The sequence below is a fragment of the Oncorhynchus masou genome, chromosome 27, assembly GCF_036934945.1.
Source record: "Oncorhynchus masou masou isolate Uvic2021 chromosome 27, UVic_Omas_1.1, whole genome shotgun sequence".
NCBI lineage: Eukaryota > Metazoa > Chordata > Actinopteri > Salmoniformes > Salmonidae > Oncorhynchus > Oncorhynchus masou.
Window position 1 is genome coordinate 22,726,987 of NC_088238.1, and position 23,650 is coordinate 22,750,636.

Consider the following 23,650-nt stretch of genomic DNA (forward strand, 5'->3'; position numbering starts at 1 on the left):
AAAAAAAGAAAAAAAAGAGTCTATATACATTGTGTGCAAAAGGCATGAGGAGGTAGGCGAATAATTACAATTTAAATATTTTCATTCTGGAAAAACACCAGGGCTTGATGGTATACCAATAGAGGTATATAATACCTTTTTGATGTACTCAAAGATCCATTATTAGCATGTTTTCATTACTCCTATACAAATGGTAGACTTTCAGGTACAAAACAAGAAAGTCTGATTTCATTATTATGAAAACAAGACCCAGGTAGTAAGTATAAAGATCCAGTCCATTTAAAAAACTGGAGGCCTCTTACACTTCAATGTTGTGATGCAAAACCCCTGGCGAAATGCATAGCACATAGAATAAAAAAGGTTTTACCAGATGTTGTTCATCCTGATCAGACAGGTTTTTTACATGGACGATATATTGGAGATAATATACGACAATTACTTGAAACAATTGAACATTGTGAAACATCAAGATATCAGTCCTGGTCTTCATAGCAGTTTTGATAAAGTATGACTAGAATTTATATATAAATGCCTGGATTACTTTAATTTAGGTGAATCTATTATACAATCAGTTAAAGTTATGTACAGCAACCCCAGATGTAAAATAGTAAATAATGGTTAAGAGGAGTAAAACAAGGCTGTCCATTGTCTCCATATCTATTTATTATGGCCATTGAAATGCTAGCTATTAAATTTTTTATTTTTTATTTTACTAGGCAAGTCAGTTAAGAACAAATTCTTATTTTCAATGACTGCCTAGGAACAGTGGGTTAACTGCCTGTTCAGGGGCAGAACGACAGATTTGTACCTTGTCAGCTCAGTGATTCAAACATGCAATCTTTCAGTTACTAGTCCAACACTCTAACCACTAGGCTACCCTGCCGCCAATGAGATCCAACGAGAACATCACAGGGTTAGAAATCCAGGGGATAATTTTTTTTGCCAATGTATACCGATGACTCAAATGTTTTCTTAGGTCCACAATCTGGATCCCTGCACCATCTTATTGAAGATCTTGATAACTTTTCTAGCCTCTTTGGACTAAAAACTAATTATGACAAGTGTACCATATTACGTATTGGATCATTAAAAGACACAGTGTTTACACTACCCTGTAGTTTACAATAAAATGGACGGATGGTGAAGTATACATACTTGGTATTCAGATCTCAAAAAATATAAATGAACTTACCACAATCAATTTCAATCGAAAGTTTGAAAAAATAGATAAGATTCTTTAACCATGGAGAGGTAAATACTTGTCTAATTATGGAAAAATCATATTGATGAAGTGATTGGTCCTACCACAGTTTATTTACTTAATTACTAATGGCACTGCCTACTCCAGATGAATAGTTTTTTAAAATCATAATCAAAATATTTATATATTTATTAAAAAAACAGTTTATTTACTTAATTACTAATGGCACTGCCTACTCCAGATAAATAGTTTTTTAAAATCATAATCAAAATATTTATTATTTATTTGCCTGCCAAATATTAAAGATACAAATTGGCTGAAAGGAATTGTCATAAATAGACAAATATACCAGTTTAATTTGAGGACAAACATTTTGACAGCTGCGCTATACAGGCTGAAAAATAAATGGGAAGATATTTTTGATGTACTGATTCCATGGCACATGAACTGGAACAAAAAACAACACTTGATTCAACACTTTGAGTTTTTCAATTAAAATTATTTTTTACAATTCTTGCCTCCAACAGAATGCTATATACAGTGGGGCAAAAAAGTATTTAGTCAGCCACCAATTGCGCAAGTTCTCCCACTTAAAAAGATGAGAGAGGCCTGTAATTTTCATCATAGGTACACTTCAACTATGACAAACAAAATGAGAAAACAAAATCCAGAAAATCACATTGCAGGATTTGTAATGAATTTATTTGCAAATTATGGTGGAAAATAAGTATTTGGTCACCTACAAACAAGCAAGATTTCTGGCTCTCACAGACCTGTAACTTATTCTTTAAGAGGCTCCTCTGCCCTCCACTCGTTACCTGTATTAATGGCACCTGCTTGAACTTGTTATCAGTATAAAAGACACCTGTCCACAACCTCAAACAGTCACACTCCAAACTCCACTATGGTCAAGACCAAAGAGCTGTCAAAGGACACCAGAAACAAAATTGTAGACCTGCACCACTCTGGGAAGACTGAATCTGCAATAGGTAAGCAGCTTGGTTTGAAGAAATTAACTGTGGGAGCAATTATTAGGAAATGGAAGACATACAAGACCACTGATAATCTCCCTCGATCTGGGGCTCTACGCAAGATCTCACCCCGTGGGGTCAAAATGATCACAAGAACGGTGAGCAAAAATCCCAGAACCACACGGGGGGACCTAGTGAATGACCTGCAGAGAGCTGGGACCAAAGAAACAAAGCCTACCATCAGTAACACACTACGCCGCCAGGGACTCAAATCCTGCAGTGTCAGACGTGTCCCCCTGCTTAAGCCAGTACATGTCCAGACCTGTCTGAAGTTTGCTAGAGAGCATTTGGATGATCCAGAAGAAGTTTTGGAGAATGTGACGTGGTCAGATGAAACCAAAATATAACTTTGGAGGACATAGAATGCTGAGTTGCATCCAAAGAACACCATACCTACTGTGAAGCATGGGGGTGGAAACATCATGCTTTGGGGCTGTTTTTCTGCAAATGGACCAGGACGACTGATCCGTGTAAAGGAACAAATGAATGGGGCCATGTATCGTGAGATTTTGAGTGAAAACCTCCTTCCATCAGCAAGGGCATTGAAGATGAAACGTGGCTCGGTCTTCCAGCATGACAATGATCCCAAACACACCGCCCGGGCAACGAAGGAGTGGCTTCGTAAGAAGCATTTCAAGGTCCTGGAGTGGCCTAGCCAGTCTCCAGATCTCAACCCATAGAAAATCTTTGGAGGGAGTTGAAAGTCCGTGTTGCCCATCAACAGCCCCAAAACATCACTGCTCTAGAGGAGATCTGCATGGAGGAATGGGCCAAAATACCAGCAACAGTGTGTGAAAACCTTGTGAAGACTTACAAAATTCTTTTGACCTCTGTCATTGCCAGCAAAGGGTATATAACAAAGTATTGAGATAAACTTTTGTTATTGACCAAATACTTATTTTCCACCATAATTTGCATATACATTCATTAAAAATCCTACAATGTGATTTTCTGGATTTTCTTTCCATTTTGTCTGTCATAGTTGAAGTGTACCTAAGATGAAAATTACAGGCCTCTCTCATCTTTTTAAGTGGGAGAACTTGCACAATTGGTGGCTGACTAAATACTTTTTTGCCCCACTGTATATCAGTAATTATGGGTTCGATCTCCATTGTCCCGGCAATAAACATATGAACTGCTACTAATGTTAAAATCCAAGATGGCGTAGCAGTCAGACATCTTTTGTCCCGTCGTGTCCCGTATATTTATATATATTTTTCTTCTTATACCTTTTTTCTTCTTATTTTTTCTAAAACTCAACTTCAAAACACTCTCCTCCAACCCGCCTCACCCAATGTGGTGCAGATCTGTTTTTTTCTAAAGTATTATTCACCTCGAATCCGGAATGCCCCCAACAGGAGCTAGTCAGCTCACAAGCTACTAGCTAGTAGTCAGCAAACCACTGCTAGCGGTCATCAGCTAACCTTTAGCCTGGAAAGCTCTCGCCAGTTTGTACAACGCGACTCAAACCAGACCTATTTTCTCTCCATATCCCCGGATTCCTAACGCAAGCTCTGGACATTTTCACCTGGATCTTCGCAGCTAGCTAGCTGCTACCCGAGTACTGGCTAACGTCGGTAACCGGGAGGGCCTAGCATGAGCAAGCACCAATTCGCTTGGAGCTAGCCCATGCTAGGCCCTTTCTCTCGGTTAGCTAAAGATGCCCATCAGCCACTCCTGGGCTACAATACCTGGACCCCTTCTACTGTTGGTACGGAGCACGGAACCCCGCCGATCCTTCATGACTGGACTACGAAGTAATTCTGCTCAAGGGGGTACTCAACTGGCCTCTACATCGCGACCACCCCTGAATGTCCATCCGCTAACCGCGGCCTGTTAGCTGCTAGCTGTCTAGAGCATATTGGACTGTCAGCTGTATAGATCCATCGGCCAATTTCTTGGGCCACCATACCTACTTTGCCAATTGGACTTGGACCCCCCTGCTACTCGGAACCCTACTAATCCCTGCTAATCCCTACTGAGCCCTGCTCAAAATGCCTTAACCGACCATTTAGTTCCACATCCCACATATGCGATGACATCACCTGGTTTAAACATCTCTAGAGACAATATCTCTCTCATCACTACTCAATGGCTAGGTTTACATCCAATGTACTCACATCCTACCGTACCTTTGTCTGTACATTATGCCTTGAATCTATTATCTCACACCCAGAAACCGGCTCCTTTTAGCCTCTGCTCTGAACGCACTAAACGAACCAGTCCTGATAGCCTTAGCCGTACCCTCACCCTATTCCTCCTCTGTTCCTCTGGTGATGTAGAGGTTAATCCAGGCCCTGCAGTGCCTAGCTCCACTCCTACTCCCCAGGTGCTCTCATTTGTTGACTTCTGTAACCGTAAAAGCCTTGGTTTCATGCATGTTAACATTAGAAGCCTCCTCCCTAAATTTGTTTTAGCCATGTCTGAATCATGGTTTAGGAAGTCCACCAAAGACCCTGAAATTTCCATCCCTAACTATAACATTTTCCGACAAGATAGAACTGCCAAAGGGGACGGAGTTGCAATCTACTGCAGAGAAGGCCTGCAGAGTTCTGTCTTACTATCCAGGTCTGTACCCAAACAATTTGAACTTCTACTTTTAAAAATCCATCTTTCCAGAAACTGTTGCCGCTTGCTATAGACCACCCTCTGTCCCCAGCTGTGCCCTGGACACCATATGTGAATTGATTGCCCCCCATCTATCTTCAGAGCTCGTGCTGCTAGGTGACCTAAACTGTGACATGCTTAACACCCCGGCCATCCTACAATCTAAGCTTGATGCCCTCAGTCTCACACAAATGATCAATGAACCCACCAGGTTCAACCCCAAATCCGTAAACACGGGCACCCATATAGATATCATCCTAACCAACTTGCCCTCCAAATACACCTTTGTTGTTTTCAACCATGATCTCAGCGATCACTGCCTCATTGCCTGCATCCGTAATGGGTCTGCGGTCAAATGACCACCCCTCATCACTGTCAAGCACTCCCTAAAACACTTCAGCGAGCAGGCCTTTCCAATCAACATGGCCCGGTTATCCTCGAATGATATTGACCTCATCCCGTCAGTAGAAGATGCATGTTTTTTCTTTAAAAGTGCCTTCCTCACCATCTTAAATAAGCATGCCCAAAAAGTGTTTTCAAGCAGAAATTTGCATCCTGTAGCACAAACTCAAAATATTCTGGAACACTGTAAAGTTCATGGAGAATAAGATCACCTCCTCCCAGCTGCCCACTGCACTGAGGCTAGGAAACACTGTTATCACAGATAAATCCACTATAATTGAGAATTTCAATAAGCATTTCTCTACGGCTGGCCATGCATTCCACCTGGCTACAGCCCTGCGCTCCCCACAGCAACAAGCCCAAACCTCCCCCACTTCTCCTACACCCAAATCCAGATTGCTGATGTTCTGAAAGATCTGCAAAATCTGCAACCCTACAGATCAGCCGGGCTCGACAATCTGGACCCTCTCTTTCTAAAATGATCTGCCGAAATTGTTGCAACCCCTACTACTAGCCTGTTCAACCTCTCTTTCGTATCATCTGAGATTCCCATAGATTGGAAAGCTGCCGCGGTCATCCCACTCTTCAAAGGAGGAGACACTCTAGACCCAAACTGCTACAGACCTATATCTATTCTACCCTGCCTTTCTAAGCTCTTCAAAAGCCAAGTTAACAAACAGATTACCGACCATTTCGAATCCCACTATACCTTCTCCGCTATGCAATCTGGTTTCAGAGCTGGTCATGGGTGCACCTCAGCCACGCTCAAGGTCCTCTAACGATATCATAACCGCCATCGATAAGAGACATTACTGTGCAGCCGTATTCATCGACCTGAATAAGGCTTTCGACTCTGTCAATCACAACATTCTTATTGGCAGACTCAACATCCTTGGTTTCTCAAATGTTTGCCTCGCCTGGTTCACCAACTACTTATCTGATAGAGTTCAGTATGTCAAATCGGAGGGCCTGTTGCCCGGACCTCTGCCAGTCTCTATAGGGGTGCCACAGGGTTAAATTCTCAGGCCGACTCTCTTCTCTGTAAACATCAATGATGTCGCTCTTGCTGCTGGTGATTCTTTGATCCGCCTCTACTCAGACGACACCATTCTGTATAACTCTTGCCCTTCTTTGAACACTGTGTTAACTAACCTCCAGGTGAGCTTCAATGCCATACAACTCTCCTTCAGTGGCCTCCAATTGATCTTAAATGCAGGTCAAACTAAATGCATGCTCTTCAACCGATCGCAGCCTCCATCTGCCCCGCCGTCCAGTGTCACTACTCTGGACGTACCTGTTGTGTACAACAACAAATACCTAGGTGTCTGGGTAGACTGTAAACTCTCCTTCCAGACTCACATTAAACATCTCCAATCCAAAATGAAATATAGAATTGGCTTCCTATTTTGCAACAAAGCATATTTCACTCATGCTGCCAAACATACCCTCGTCAAACTGACCACCCTACCGATCCTCGACTTCTGCGATGTCATGTACAAAATAGCCTCCAACACTCTGCTCAAAAAAATTGGATGCAGTCTATCACAGTGCCATCCGTTTTTTCACCAAAGCCCCATATACTACCCACCACTGCGTCCTGTACTCTCTCGTTGGCTGGCCCTCGCTTCATACTCGTCATCAAACCCACTGGCTCCAGGTCATCTTTCAGTCTCTGGTAGGTAAAGCCCCACCTCATCTCAGCTCACTGGTCACCATAGCAGCACCCAGCCGTAGCACGTGCTCCAGCAGGTATATCTCACTGGTCACCCCCAAAGACAATTCTTCCTTTGGCAGCCTCTCCTTCCAGTTCTCTGCTGCCATTGACTGGAACGAACTACAAAAAGCTCTGAAACTGGAAACACTTTTCTCCCTCACTAGCTTTAAGCACCAGCTGTCAGAGCAGCTCACAGATCACTGCACCTGTACATAGTGTAAATAGCCCATCCAATCTACCTCATCCCATACTGTATTTATTTCTTTATTTATCTTGCTCCTTTGCACCCCAGTATCTCTACTTGCACATTCATCTTCTGCACATCTACTATTCCAGTGTTTAATTGCTATATTGTAATTACTTTGCCACCACGGCCTATTTATTGCCTTACCTCCCTTATCTTACCTCATTTGCACATGCTGTATATAGATTTTACTACTGTGTTATTGATTGTATGTTTGTTTATTCCGTGTGTAACTGTGTGTTGTTATATGTGTCGAACTGCTTTGCTTTATCTTGGCCAGGTCTCAGTTTCAAATGAGAACTTGTTCTTAACTAGCCTTCCTGGTTAAATAAAGGTTAAATACATTTCAAATAAATAAATAAAAATGTTACTAATGTATTAAGTATAATGAATGAATTTGATAATTTGATAATGTCATTTGATAATGTCTGAATGATTGTAGGGTCATTCCATCTCTCTAAAAGGAAAATAAAGGATTTTGACACCCACCATCTCAGATTGTTCTGAAATAATTTATGTGGTTAAAAACAGATACGATTAGCATTCATGCAGCATTATTTTGTTGAAATATAATTGGATTGCTGGGAAATTACACGAATTAATTGCATCCAAATTGACCATTTAAATATATAGGGTTCATATAATATTCACTAAATATAGTAGCTGACATCCTTTCTACAAAACGAATGGTCAAAAAGTCACACACAGACACACACACATACCCCACGTCTGCTACCCCAACAACCAATATACTGTATCAGTTCTCTATGTCTGACACGTAGTATGAAGCTGTGGCTTGTAGTATTGCTTATCCATACAATGTAATGTATTCCCTGTGAATCTGGAGATGTTTTTCCCCCTCATACATTTTTTGTAATATTAAATCACTTGGATTATTTAGTGTGAATTTACCACATTTTGACCACTAGATGCCACTGTTGCTGCTATACCGCCACACTCTTATACATTTCTCTGGTCTCTTGTGTTTAAATAGATCACAGCAATTCCTAGATCTGGCTCATAATGAAAATACATCTAGGCTTCATATGCACTCAATGTTTATTATTAAATCCACTCAATGCTTCTTATTCTTGTGCTGATGAAGGCATGTTGTCTAACATGTGAATGTGAGTATTATCTGCTCACACATCAAAATCCACGTAAAAAGGTGGTAAGTGAACCAAATCAGCATCCGGAAAAAAATAAGCACTTGAAAAAGGTTCTGTATCAACAGGAAATAAAACATTTTTATTGATCACTTGTGTATATGAAGTTATATAACAACAGTCAAAAAAACTCCACAGAGTGAATCACTACACAAAGTGAAACAAAACTGTAAAACACCTCATAAAAAATGAAGGTATACACAGCAATATACAGTAACTGTCAGCTCGCTGTCACCGCGAGCGATATGGCAGGAAAAACAGCCCAAACAGTTGTACAAGATTACAGAGAAAATGTCAACACAGAAATACTCAAGCAGGCAGTTGATATACACAAAGGCAACTAGGATCTTTCTACAGCATCAGACTCTAATACTTTACACAGCTTCGTCTTGAAAGGTTAGAGTGGCTTTTTGTTGTCGTCATTTTAGAGAATCTTATATGTTTCTGGTCACACAGTGAGATGTATGGGCTTTTCTTGAATAGGATGTGAGGGGTTTTGCTTCCATGATTTAGTAGGGGGACCAGTATGAGTAGCATTACATTGCAGCTAGTGGTTTTTCTTGTGGTACAGTAAGTTACATACCTCACAATCTGATCCTGTAATGCTGCCTCTTACTGTAGTGTCCGCCCCTCAAGAGTTTGATGCTTTCCTTTTCCTTTGTTGAAGCATTTTGATTTCCTTCCCCTTTAAATACCGATTACAGCCTTTCTTTAGTGATTTAGTCGTACCCCTGTGGATCTGCTCCTTCCATTCAAATACCGAGCCTACGTTTTATCCTTGTTTTATTTAAACAAGCGTTTTTTTTGTAATTCATGATTTAAAGGATGCATAATAAATATGTTAAATGAAAAAATATATAGTTCAAGAGGGAATGTAATTCATTAGGGCACATACTGCTGTGATTAAATGTATGTTCAACGTTTCTGGAATGTATAGTTTATCCGGGGAAGGTCTACCCAAAAGGGTATTTAAATTAATTAATTAAAACACACACAAATCAACATATTTTTGCAACAATGAAAGAAAAGTACCAACTACTAATCTCACAGTTAATCACCACAAACACACAGTCCATACTGTACATTCAGAGTTTTCATTTCAAATATAAAAGTATTTTCAACAGGGTTGTAAAACATAACTTATTAATAAAAAATAATCATAATTAGATATAGTAGATCAGGTTGATACAATGATGGATGAAGTTGTCATGACAAGATGTGATACATTTCGGTAATAATCATGACCATTTCAATATGATAAATAAATCACTTTTTGGAAAATGATGAAAATATGTACATATGTACTTTCAGAGGGTGAGGGGTCATTTAAATGTTTCCGTGTGTGTGCGTGCGCCATATTTAGGTATTTCCCAATCCCACTATGTCCTGAAACTTCTGAAGCCGAATCTGTGTGCAAGAAAAAACTAACTGGATAGGAGGGAACCCTTAACAGAAGGATTTTAGACATCAGGCTCCAACCACCATAGAATCTATATGTGCTGTGTCCTAACCATCTCACTGGAGAGGAATACGTCTCACTTGATAGGAGTCTTTAAACTTTAAATATTCATTTTTTTCTCGGGCAAACACAACCCACACAACACTATGGGATGAACACACAAGTATTGCACAGTGCTCAACGAAATGCTGTGTGAATCCCACCACTCTCGCTCTCCCATAAAACGTTCTAGAACTCCTGTGTGTAGCCCTGTCAATCAACCAACCAGCCGCTGCACAGTTATAAGAACTGACGATGCCACGCACTCTCTCAGCATGTGGAAGGGAAATGGCAGTACAACGTCACTACAGAACAAACTTGTCGCTATTGATAAAGTCTACACCTCTAAGCACGCACGGCAGTCACAGTGACACACAAAGCTTTCCTCAGAGACGCCTATGGAATGACAAATAGCTTTTTCATAATAGTGCTATCAACTACACAACGACATTGAAAACATTTAGAAGCTACTCCTGAAGCTAGCATCCAGTATATGCATCGAGGTTCCTCCAAGATAAGAGACTTCACGGATTTCATGGATTCAAGCGTCTAACGTATTCCTCTTATTGGACCGTAGTAAAGGACATATAAACAAATATTATCCCCTATGCAGACCATTAACTTTTACAGTCATTGTTTATATCCCATTGTTCTCTTGGTGTTGTACTGAGAGCCAACAATAGAAAACTGGCTAACTACGGTTTACTCAACGAAAAGATACAGTATATGGTTGTTGCTTTTATGTACTGTTCCTTTAAGTAAATACCAAGAACCAGAAGCTCCCCTGCGCATTGAGCGTCCTTAAATAAGGCCCGTCAACATAGTGTAAAGAAGTCAACAAGCTATTGCCGGTTCAAAGACATACAGTGCAAAACAGTAGCCGTACAGAAAGTAAGATTGGCAGTATAACATGGCTCTATTGCCACTGTGAGAAGGCAACACAAAGCTGCTATTTAGGGCACCTTGTGCAGCCAAATACATTGTTCCCGATAAACCAAAGCTACGACCACTACCTAGTGGGAGTGTGCATGGAGAGAAGGTTACTATACATGTGTCACCTCCCTGAAAATGGCAGTGTTTAGAAACTCACTTTACTTCCAGTCAATATAATAATCATATACTGACCCATCAAATCACTCACTTCAGCTTTAATCTAGATTAAATAGATTGAAGGCAAGGGGATGTTATCATAAGAGACAGCCCCATGGTGTTGGTAGATCCCCCCCCCCATCCCAGCCTTTAGCAAATATTGTTTAAAAAATCATGCAGTTTACAAAAAAATCAGCTGAATTTATCTAAAAAATAGTCATCTAAAAGCATTAGAGTCAAAACTCTTTGTTCCATCTATGGAGACCTTGAGACTCCAATGTCCTGAACATAATCCGTTTCCAACAACAAGGCTATTGAAAGTAAATATTGTTTAACAAGCTTAAGGACACAATGGCTACTGCTTGATTCTATTTCATATGGGATCAGTTTCCGAGGGGGGTTTGGCGGAATAGTCATTTGGGTTTAAGAGGACCGGTCTGTAAAAAGTAAAGCATTTAATGAAAAGATGGCCTTTCAAATGAGGACCTATTTCACTTCGAAGTAACTGACTGTGTCACAAGGTGATGCCCTGCTTAAGGAAAAGGAAAAAGGCTAACCGGTTTGCATCGATTTGAGAGATCCTCCAGAACATTGTGTTTCAAGCAAAACAAGTAGGTCCTCTGATGGAGAAATGTGTATAAAAAGGTGTATAAGAAACCATGTGCTTGTATACTATCCAGCAGCATATATTTTCCCATGAAACGATAGTAGTTAACGGCCTAGTTTTCTGTGTATTCCAACTTTTTTTCTGCAATGGTTCATTAGTAAACATAAAGCCAGACACCGTCCTTTACAATGTGACTATACTTCCATTAGCATCTTACAGGTTGGAATTGCTTTCTTCTTCCTCTGGAATGCAATAAGGTCAAAATGTTTTATCCTGTAATATATAATATCGTCTCTCCTATATCTGCATTTACATAATTTAAAATAGAACATCTTATTAAAAACATCCAGATATACATAGATTAGGAAACGGGTAACAACATACCAACATAAACTAGAAATCATTTTTGTCTGCAGACTGATATATACAACTGTGGTACAATAAATGCCTTTCAGTCATGCGCTATCTATACAGATCATATTGCTTAAAAGAAGGGGGAATTTGGTTAAGGGGAATCAGGGTGCAGAGATGGACAACATAGTCAGGGGCGGGGACTCCCAACCTGACAAATAGAAACACAAATCTAAACGACAGGGCCTAGGGGTTTGAAAGAACCATTGACAATTCCAAAAGAAGGCGATAAGACAAGTAGTATGGGGTTGGTGGGAAGGATGGGTGTTGGCTGGATTGGTTTGACGGTGGATGGACTCATATATCACTGAGGTATTTACACATACTGGCTAAAGAGCACTATGGGGAAGGTGCTGAAAGGGCCCTGCCTATTTTTTTGTGGAGAGCTGAGCGTCCACTTCCTCCTCCACCTTCAGCACGTGCCACTGGGCGATGGGTCTCCTGGGGTTGGCCAGCATATCCGACCAGTGGCGCAGCTCCGTCCCCGAGCTGTTGAGGCCCACAAAGACCTTGCCGATGGCATCGTTCTTGCCGATCTTGTCATAGTCCAGAACGGTTACAACAACTTGAACTTTCTGTAAGGGGAAAAGTAGGGAGGAAGACATTGGAAGAAATGATGAGTTTGTGGGATACACACACTGTACAGGTAACTAAAGTAATGTACTGGCAACATCTAAAGCTCCCAGACTATAGTCACGGACGTTTTATGATTTGTGTGGTGCTGAGACGTTTTCTTGAGCACCCAGTATTCACCCAACGTAACAGAGAATAATAATATTGTCTCAAGTCCCCAGACAGCCTACTTCCTCTACTGAGCACAATGATGAAGGCTCTGCTCGATGACCTACAGAACGACCTTGGCTAATTTCTCAAATACCAAAAGCAATACAATTAGAAGACAAGTGGGAGTAACCTCCACTCTGTCAAATGCTCCTGACTAACAGAGTGGCCTATTTGAGTGAAGAGTGATACGCTCCCTCGAAGAGCCAGTCCTACGTGCTTATTAGCAGTATACACCATTTGAAGACTGGGCCTGAATCTTTCCAGAGCCAAACGCACAACAGATTGTAATCTCACTCAGAGGTCAACATTTCAGCCTCAGCATGTGTTTATTCAAAGTGTCTCAGCAATGAGTGGTGATCCGTGCGTCATCTGCTGGAAGGGAATATGAATCGGCACCCTAAGATCCACATGAGAGAGGAGAGAGGAGCTGCTCTACCTGTGTAGGTGCCGAGTCACTGTTCTCCCAAAGCATGCAATGAAACGCTGCACCAAGTCCCTCAGCCTGTCAGTTGGAGTCAAGTGGCTTTGAAAGAGATAGTCGACCCCCTCAAATCACTTTGAGGCATAACAACGACAGAGACACTTGTATTTGGGTTGTTCTATCCCTTTAAAGAGAAAGACCCTCTGTGGAGGCGGGAGTGTACTTAGCAGTATAGGCTTCCTCCACTGTCACCCCTCTGTCTCTCCAATGGGTATGGGATGTTCTGATTGGCATCCTCACAGGCTTGGCGGGGTTGTGCTGTGAATTGAAACGGAGGCACGTGGAACCAAACTCGTGGTTTGTGAGCTGTGAAGTGCTAAATCAATTATAGGCAATTACTTTTTATGCCTGGCGTTTAGACGCCCGCTCACAGATAATTCCCCCTTGGTCCAATTTGCATGCACTTTATCTTCTTTAATTCTCTGGGCCTAGTAGCTTTAAAGTGCTTTCTCATAAAGTCATTTGTCCTCAAACAGTGCGAGTGCCATACTAAACCGTACTCTATATACATTTCATCGCACTGGATAAAAAAAGGTACTGAATTGCACCGTGAAGAAGAGATATTTGAAAGACCAAATGTAATCACATGCCAAAGGCATGTAATCGATGATGTGTTGAGAATGGCATTACTTCTCACCACTCCCCTGTGCAATTGTCTTGTAAACTTGTGAAATTAAGGCATTTAATGAGAATGCAAATGGGGGGGAATTCCGACCCGAGTTAAGCGTGTGTAAATGGAAACATAATTCCCTTTTTATGCACTTTTTTCTCTATGAGCATTCTGACCTTGAACTTAATCATGAAAACAGCATTCTTTTCACACGCTATTCGTTTGGGGTGGAGACCAATGAAATGAAGGTGTGACGGAGGTGTGTCTACAAAATACACTGCATTCTGAACTTGACTTAACTCCCTCATCATTCTACCACCTTCGTGTGGGAAGAAACCATGAATAAGATCGAGCAAACCTGCCGGTTCCAAGTGGGAAAAGCATGTACTTTCTTTTTTTGATAGAAATAACAGCATTCTCCATGCACAGTCATTTAAAGTGTGATAAGAGCTATTGATAAGAGCTAGGTAAATGAGTAATCCATTTGGAGAAGAGAATTGTAAATACACATAGCAATTGTTTTAGAGGTGGTGAGTGTAGGTAACAACATCTCCACCCCGCTGATCCTCAACACTGGGGCACCACAATGGTGCGTTCTCAGCCCTCTCCTGTACTCACTGTTCATCCATGACTGCGTGGCAATGCACGCCTCCAACTCAATCATCAAGTTTGCAGACGACACTACAGTGGTAGGCTTGATTACCAACAACGACGAGACGGCCTACAGGGAAGAGGTGAGGGCCCTTGGAGTGTGGTGTCAGGAAAATAACCTCACACTCAATGTCAACAAAACAAAAGAGATGATCGTGGACGTCAGGAAACAGCAGAGAGAGCACCCCCCTATTCACATCGACGAGACAGTAGTGGAGAAGGTGGATTTTATGTTATGTTAAGTTTATGTTCCTTGGCGTACACATCACGGACAAACTGAAATGGTCCACCCACACAGACAGCATGGCGAAGAAGGCACAGCAGCACCTCTTCAACCTCAGGAGGCTGAAGAAATTAGTCTTGTCACCAAAAACACTCACAAACTTTCCCAGATGCACATTTGAAAGCATCCTGTCGGGATGTGTCACCGCCTGGTACAGCAACTGCTCTGCCACAACCATAAGGCTCTCCAGAGGGTGGTGAGGTCTGAACAACGCATCACCGGGGGCAAACTACCTGCCCTCTAGGACACCTACACCACCCGATGTCACAGGAAGGCCATAAAGATCATCAAGGACAACAATCACCCGAGCCACTGCCTGTTCACCCAGCTATCATCCAGAAGGCGATGTCAGTACAGGTGCATCAAAGCAGGCACTGAGAGACTGAAAAACAGCATCTATCTCAAGGCCATCAGACTGTTAAACAGCCACCACTAACATTGAGTGGCTGCTGCATACCCTACATTACTCATCTCATGTGTATACAGTGCCTTGCGAAAGTATTCAGCCCCCTTGAACTTTGCGACCTTTTGCCACATTTCAGGCTTCAAACATAAAGATATAAAACTGTATTTTTTTGTGAAGAATCAACAACAAGTGGGACACCATGAAGTGGAACGACATTTATTGGATATTTCAAACTTTTTTAACAAATCAAAAAGTGAAAAATTGGGCGTGCAAAATTATTCAGCCCCCTTTGTAGCGCCACCTTCTGCTGCGATTACAGCTGTAAGTCGCGTGGGGTATGTCGCTATCAGTTTTGCACATCGAGAGACCGAAATTTTTTCCCATTCCTCCTTGCAAAACAGATCTAGCTCAGTGAGGTTGGATGGAGAGCATTTGTGAACAGCAGTTTTCAGTTCTTCCACAAATTCTCGATTGGATTCAGGTCTGGACTTTGACTTGACCATTCTAACACCTGGATATGTTTATTTTTGAACCATTCCATTGTAGATTTTGCTTTATGTTTTGGATCATTGTCTTGTTGGAAGACAAATCTCCATCCCAGTCTCAGGTCTTTTGCAGACTCCATCAGGTTTTCTTCCAGAATGGTCCTGTATTTGGCTCCATCCATCTTCCCATCAATTTTAACCATCTTCTCTGTCCCTGCTGAAGAAAAGCAGGCCCAAACCATGATGCTGCCACCACCATGTTTGACAGTGGGGATGTTGTGTTCAGGGTGATGAGCTGTGTTGCTTTTACGCCAAACATAACGTTTTGCATTGTTGCCAAAAAGTTCCATTTTGGTTTCATCTGACCAGAGCACCTTCTTCCACATGTTTGGTGTGTCTCCCAGGTGGCTTGTGGCAAACTTTAAACAACACTTTTTATGGATATCTTTAAGATATTGCTTTCTTCTTGCCACTCTTCCATAAATGCACAAATCTGGCCATATACGACTGATTGTTGTCCTATGGACAGAGTCTCCCACCTCAGCTGTAGATCTCTGCAGTTCATCCAGAGTGATCATGGGCCTCTTGGCTGCATCTCTGATCAGTCTTCTCCTTGTATGAGCTGAAAGTTTAGAGGGACGGCCAGGTCTTGGTAGATTTGCAGTGGTCTGATATTCCTTCCATTTCAATATTATCACTTGCACAGTGTTCCTTGGGATGTTTAAAGCTTGGGAAATCTTTTTGTATCCAAATCCGGCTTTAAACTTCTTCACAACAGTATCTCGGACCTGCCTGGTGTGTTCCTTGTTCTTCATGATGCTCTCTGCGCAGGTGGATTGTATTTATCATCATTAGTCATTTAGGTCAACATTGGATCATTCAGAGATCCTCACTGAACTTCTGGAGAGAGTTTGCTGCACTGAAAGTAAAGGGGGCTGAATAATTTTGCACGCCCAATTTTTCAGTTTTTGATTTGTTAAAAAAGTTTGAAATATCCAATAAATGTCGTTCCACTTCATGATTGTGTCCCACTTGTTGTTGATTCTTCACAAAAAATACAGTTTTATATCTTTATGTTTGAAGCCTGAAATGTGGCAAAAGGTTGCAAAGTTCAAGGGGGCCGAATACTTTCGCAAGGCACTAAACATTGTACTCTATACCATCTACTGCATCTTGCCTATGCCGTTCGGCCATCGCTCAATCATATATTTTTATGTACATATTCTTATTAATTTCTTTACACTTGTGTGTATAAGGTAGTTGTGAAATTGTTAGGTTAGATTGCTTGTAAGATATTACTGCATGGTAAGAACTAGAAACACAAGCATTTTGCTACACTCGCATTAACATCTGCTAACCATGTGTCGGTGACAAATACAATTTGATTTGAGGTGAGATGATTTTTCCTTATGATCCATGGAGACAAATGTTAAACCAGTCATATGCAAGCAAACTAAAAATCATATCAACATGATATGCATTGTGTCCCCTTTCCTACAGTGAAGTAAGCTGTAAATAGCTGTGCCGTTAATCTGATTTTATTTGTATGCTCTCATAATTTGCATAGATGAAATTTGGAGACCCAAGCTACAGGCTTCTGTCGGACCGAATCTGCCAAATTGCGCTTTAGAATGTTTTAATTATATACCCAGACTTTTGGCAGTTTAATTTCACAATATGTATTGTTAAATATTAGCCACTATCGGGAGCCACACATAGATTTATAACTGTCACTTAGGTGTTAGTTTCCTTTAAATTTGTTGCCTACATTTTAAACGATTCCATTCTGTTTACTTTTCTTTCCTCTGTCATGTCTGTGTAGTTGTTCCTGAGGGTTGCTAGCATTAGTGGATCATATTAGGCTACTGCATTGTGAAATCATTTGGGACAGCCTACTCATAGCCTACTTGAGTCAATATGGAACTCAGACCACACGTAGCAGTTTAAGGCTGGTTCAAGGTTCACGATGACTGGACCGTTGTCATAGAGTTCCATGATTAGTGAGGATCAGGGTAGATTTATAGGACTGCTGTTCAACCCCTATAGTACATCTACTTCCACCTTCTAATATTTAATGGAAGGAACTTGAGTATCTCAACTGTCATCAATCAATTTTGTGCGTAGACACACTCCAAACCTGTAAAATATGATTCATACATACTTTCCTAACCATAAAGTCTACAAGATCAGAGTATTTTTTTATTTACCAGTTGGTGCTGAAACTGAGCTGAATATGCATATATATACAGTAGATGGCTTTCTTACATTGATCCCTATATTCTGAACCCGTTCCTTCAATGTATTTTAGTCTGTCGACAAAATAAAAATTTGAGGTACACTAATGCATTACGCGCCTGCATTAGGTAAGCCTGAAAACCAACTACTGAGAAGTGCATAGGAAAGGTGTACATTTACTAAGTCTGAATCAGGCCCATGATGAATAGAGCCTGAGACTGATTATACTGTACAGACCAAAGAGCACACATTCACATGCTAATTTTAAGCCACCAATTCACTCTTAGTAGCCACAAGCTTTTGAACACAATCTCCTTGTCATTGGTCTAGGTGTTGGCACTAAGCCTTATTTGAAGTATCCTTTAAAAAAAACTTGACTTGGTGGTTTATGACTGAGCTCAATTAGATCTAGTCTTAATGCTTCAACAACATGGAGAACTCCCAAGATGTGCATGGCAATGTACAACACCTTTACCTGGATTTGCTCGAATGGCACTTCAAAGCTGAAGGACTCGTTGTAGTAAGGGTTGAGGGTGTTCTTCTTGATTGTCGTCTTCTTCTTCTTCAGCCTCTTCCCGTTCTGCATCAGGTGGATCTTCACGTAGGGATCTGAGGAAAGAAGAGAGGGCCAGGTTAGAACCCACTGCATCAGGTGGATCTTCACGTAGGGATCTGAGGAAAGAAGAGAGGGCCAGGTTAGAACCCACTGCATCAGGTGGATCTTCACGTAGGGATCTGAGGAAAGAAGAGAGGGCCAGGTTAGAACCTACTGCATCAGGTGGATCTTCACATAGGGATCTGAGGAAAGAAGAGAGGGCCAAGTGAGAACCTACTGCATCAGGTGGATCTTCACGTAGGGATCTGAGGAAAGAAGAGAGGGCCAGGTTAGAACCCACTGCATCAGGTGGATCTTCACGTAGGGATCTGAGGAAAGAAGAGAGGGCCAGGTTAGAACCCACTGCATCAGGTGGATCTTCACGTAGGGATCTGAGGAAAGAAGAGAGGGCCAGGTTAGAACCCACTGCATCAGGTGGATCTTCACGTAGGGATCTGAGGAAAGAAGAGAGGGCCAGGTTAGAACCTACTGCATCAGGTGGATCTTCACGTAGGGATCTGAGGAAAGAAGAGAGGGCCAGGTTAGAACCCACTGCATCAGGTGGATCTTCACGTAGGGATCTGAGGAAAGAAGAGAGGGCCAGGTTAGAACCCACTGCATCAGGTGGATCTTCACGTAGGGATCTGAGGAAAGAAGAGAGGGCCAGGTTAGAACCCACTGCATCAGGTGGATCTTCACGTAGGGATCTGAGGAAAGAAGAGAGGGCCAGGTTAGAACCCACTGCATCAGGTGGATCTTCACGTAGGGATCTGAGGAAAGAAGAGAGGGCCAGGTTAGAACCTACTGCATCAGGTGGATCTTCACGTAGGGATCTGAGGAAAGAAGAGAGGGCCATGTTAGAACCCACTGCATCAGGTGGATCTTCACGTAGGGATCTGAGGAAAGAAGAGATGGCCAGGTTAGAACCTACTGCATCAGGTGGATCTACACGTAGGGATCTGAGGAAAGAAGAGAGGGCCAGGTTAGAACCCACTGCATCAGGTGGATCTTCACGTAGGGATCTGAGGAAAGAAGAGAGGGCCAGGTTAGAACCCACTGCATCAGGTGGATCTTCACGTAGGGATCTGAGGAAAGAAGAGAGGGCCAGGTTAGAACCCACTGCATCAGGTGGATCTTGACGTAGGGATCTGAGGAAAGAAGAGAGGGCCAGGTTAGAACCCACTGCATCAGGTGGATCTTCACGTAGGGATCTGAGGAAAGAAGAGAGGGCCAGGTTAGAACCCACTGCATCAGGTGGATCTTGACGTAGGGATCTGAGGAAAGAAGAGAGGGCCAGGTTAGAACCCACTGCATCAGGTGGATCTTCACGTAGGGATCTGAGGAAAGAAGAGAGGGCCAGGTTAGAACCCACTGCATTAGGTGGATCTACACGTAGGGATCTGAGGAAAGAAGAGAGGGCCAGGTTAGAACCTACTGCATCAGGTGGATCTTCACGTAGGGATCTGAGGAAAGAAGAGAGGGCCAGGTTAGAACCCACTGCATCAGGTGGATCTTCACGTAGGGATCTGAGGAAAGAAGAGAGGGCCAGGTTTGAACCCACTGCATCAGGTGGATCTTCACGTAGGGATCTGAGGAAAGAAGAGAGGGCCAGGTGAGAACCTACTGCATCAGGTGGATCTTCACGTAGGGATCTGAGGAAAGAAGAGAGGGCCAGGTTAGAACCTACTGCATCAGGTGGATCTTCACGTAGGGATCTGAGGAAAGAAGAGATGGCCAGGTTAGAACCTACTGCATCAGGTGGATCTTCACGTAGGGATCTGAGGAAAGAAGAGAGGGCCAGGTTAGAACCTACTGCATCAGGTGGATCTTCACGTAGGGATCTGAGGAAAGAAGAGAGGGCCAGGTTAGAACCCACTGCATCAGGTGGATCTTCACGTAGGGATCTGAGGAAAGAAGAGAGGGCCAGGTTAGAACCTACTGCATCAGGTGGATCTTCACGTAGGGATCTGAGGAAAGAAGAGAGGGCCAGGTTAGAACCCACTGCATCAGGTGGATCTTCACGTAGGGATCTGAGGAAAGAAGAGAGGGCCAGGTTAGAACCCACTGCATCAGGTGGATCTTCACGTAGGGATCTGAGGAAAGAAGAGAGGGCCAGGTTAGAACCTACTGCATCAGGTGGATCTTCACGTAGGGATCTGAGGAAAGAAGAGAGGGCCAGGTTAGAACCTACTGCATCAGGTGGATCTTCACGTAGGGATCTGAGGAAAGAAGAGAGGGCCAGGTTAGAACCTACTGCATCAGGTGGATCTTCACGTAGGGATCTGAGGAAAGAAGAGAGGGCCAAGTGAGAACCTACTGCATCAGGTGGATCTTCACGTAGGGATCTGAGGAAAGAAGAGAGGGCCAGGTTAGAACCCACTGCATCAGGTGGATCTTCACGTAGGGATCTGAGGAAAGAAGAGAGGGCCAGGTTAGAACCTACTGCCAGGCATATACACCCTCCCTTTCTAGTGTCTATACACTCATATGTTTCAGTCACATCTTGTCTGTCACTTTATTTGGATATATCAACACGGAGAGGAATCACACAGTCTGATAATATTCACCCTACTTACAAACCCATTTCAAATCATATGCAAGAGAAACAAGGTTGCGCACAATTTCTATAAATAGAATTTCGCTGCTTTTTCAAGTGGTTCATGTTTTCGCCACTTTCACTGAAGGGCCTCATTTCCCTTCCCCAATAATGAAGACTGAAGCCTCTCCAGAGTGGGCCTGCTGTGGCCGGCCCTGTGGCCCCCCTCTCTCTGGTAATCAGGTCCAAAGGACCATTAAAAGATGCAGACTCACCCATCAGCCTTCCTGCTTTATCATTGGCAATCAAGATGTTGGACTAGATTTCTTTTACTCCTTTCGGAATGCTAATGACAAGCGGGAAGTGGAGGGGGGAGAGGAGGGTGTGGAGTGGCACCCTGTTTGAGACAAGACACTTGAGTTTTGGAGAGCTAATGAGCCTTGGTAATGGACTGCCATTGAAACCAATTCGAGTTAGATAGTAGACACAGACTTATCTTAATGAAAACAGGTCACGCCATTTATCTTTGAAGATGAGACAGCGTTGTTGGTTCTAGGATCAACAAACACAAAGAAATAGGATAGGATATGGCATGGTAATTGAGCTAAACGACCAATCACATTAAGGGAAAGGGTGGCAGTTACAATTGAGCACCAGCATGGTAATGCACCAATGAAGCAAGGTATCAGTATCAATCCTCATAATGCTCTCTTGTTCTAAAATACTGCTGGTTCTCATAATCTAGATGTATCTGTGGCTCCCAGATGACTTTATTAGGCTGTCTTGGATGCTCATGGCGTAGGGCTTTGTAGGGATTTGTTCTACAGTTTTGTCTGTGGAACATCTGTGGGATTCCTAGCAATGGCAAACATTTTGAAAGCAATGGTAAACATCTGTTATCCAACTTAGAGGGAAAGGAGGATACCTTGTCAGTTGTCCAACTTAATGTATTCAACTGAAATGTGTCTTCCGCATTTAACCCAACCCCTCTGAATCAGAGAGATGCGGAGGGTTGCCATAATTGACTTCCATGTCTTCGGCGCCCAAGGAATAGTGGGTTAACTGCCTTGCTCAGGGGAAGAACAACAGATTTGTATCGGGGATTCAATCCAGCAACCTCCCGGTTACTGGCCCAATGCTCTTACCACTAGGCTAGGCTACCTGTGAATTTTCAGACTTGATTTGCTTTATTAATGAAAAATGTATCAACCCCTACAAGAATGTAGATGAAGTAGATGAATTATAATTCACATAATAATTTACATTTCCTGTTGTTGCAGGCTTGTTTTCCTGCTGTAGAAAACTGTCTCAAATTAAGACCCTACATCTGTAAGAGCTGATTGCTCACTGGCAGTTTTATCCCATAGCCGTGTGCGCAGTGTCCACTGAGAGACAGAGAAAAATAGAAGCAGAACCGAGAGAAAGGAAAAGAGAGAAAGAAAGGCAATGGGACAGAGGGAAAGGGAGAAAAAAAGAAAGGACGGAGACAAAGTGTGATAGCGAGAGAAAGACAGAGAGAACTGAGTGAACGAAGAGAGAGAGAGGGTGAAAGAACAGAAGGGAGAGAACAGCTAGAACAAAAAGAGAGAAATAGAGAGAGAGAGAGAGAGAGAGAGAGAGAGAGAGAGAGAAAGAGAATGCAGCCACGAGAGCGGGTGTCCATTGTGACGTTTATTACTCTCCTGCGGTGCGGTGAGGGCTGTGCGATGATAAAAGAGACAGTGGAGGAGAGGTGTGTGTTAGTGAATAGGCCCAGCAGTATCGAAATGGGAATCTTCTCCAGTGTCGGACTGTGAGCATCACATGGCCGTATCACCACTTTCTATCAGACTCTTCCATCAACAACCCCTTTATTGTTTTTTTCTCTCTTTCTTTTTTTGATGTGTGCAGTGAATTCTCTTCAGCTCAGTTCCCTTCTTTATAGGTTCTACTAATGTCCCTGTAGGAAACTAAAGATGTGTCATGAGAGAGCCGATTACAAACAATCAGACTTCTACAGCTTCGCTGTTGACGCTGATAGGAAGCTTTTCTAATCGGTAATGATTGGAGGTTAATGGAGGGGAGTTTGTGGACGAACTAAGTATGGTCCCCAAGGTCTCCGTGGAGGTTAGGCTCAATCCCATTGGTTGGAACTGTCACAGCAGACTGATAACAGAGGCTGCGTCAGATCCTGATCCATGGCTGTGACAGCTGTAACTCACACAGGCATTCACACACGTTTAATGGCAAAGTATTTCTTCATCCCTGCTCCCGATCATCAGTTGCAACAGTCTTGAACCTGTGCAGAACTCTTTTATCTCTGTATAAAAAAAGACCTCACATTCACAACCGTATGAATACATTCCAACTCCTTCCCATTCCAACCCTGTATCTGGCTACCTCTGCCTCATCTTGACCATCCACACAGGTCTGGGCCTGAATGACCAGCACTGGATAAATGAATCCCCCTATCCATAGAGACTGAGGCTGAATACACACAACAACAACACCCAGGCAGGGATATCACAGATAACCTATCCCTCCACCGTTAGAAAAACACCTGTGGTGTCCCGTGGCTTTCAGCACTATTCTACCTAGACTCTTCTTATCTCACCGCCAGGATTATTGGGTTTTGG

General features: G+C 42.6%; 1 protein-coding gene across 3 annotated transcripts in view; it reads right to left on the bottom strand.

The window, feature by feature from the left end:
- Positions 1-8,428: 8,428 nt before the first annotated feature.
- Positions 8,429-23,650, bottom strand: part of LOC135515810 (synaptotagmin-1-like) — a 236,401-nt gene continuing 221,179 nt past the window's right edge. For all 3 annotated transcript variants that reach the window (XM_064939554.1, XM_064939552.1, XM_064939553.1), the window contains exons 10-11: positions 18,380-18,513; positions 8,429-12,545 (exon numbers count right to left, since the gene is read on the bottom strand). In XM_064939554.1, the coding sequence (XP_064795626.1) occupies positions 12,339-12,545; positions 18,380-18,513 (341 nt within the window). In that variant the 3' untranslated portion in view covers positions 8,429-12,338. The remainder of the gene's footprint in view (positions 12,546-18,379; positions 18,514-23,650) is intronic.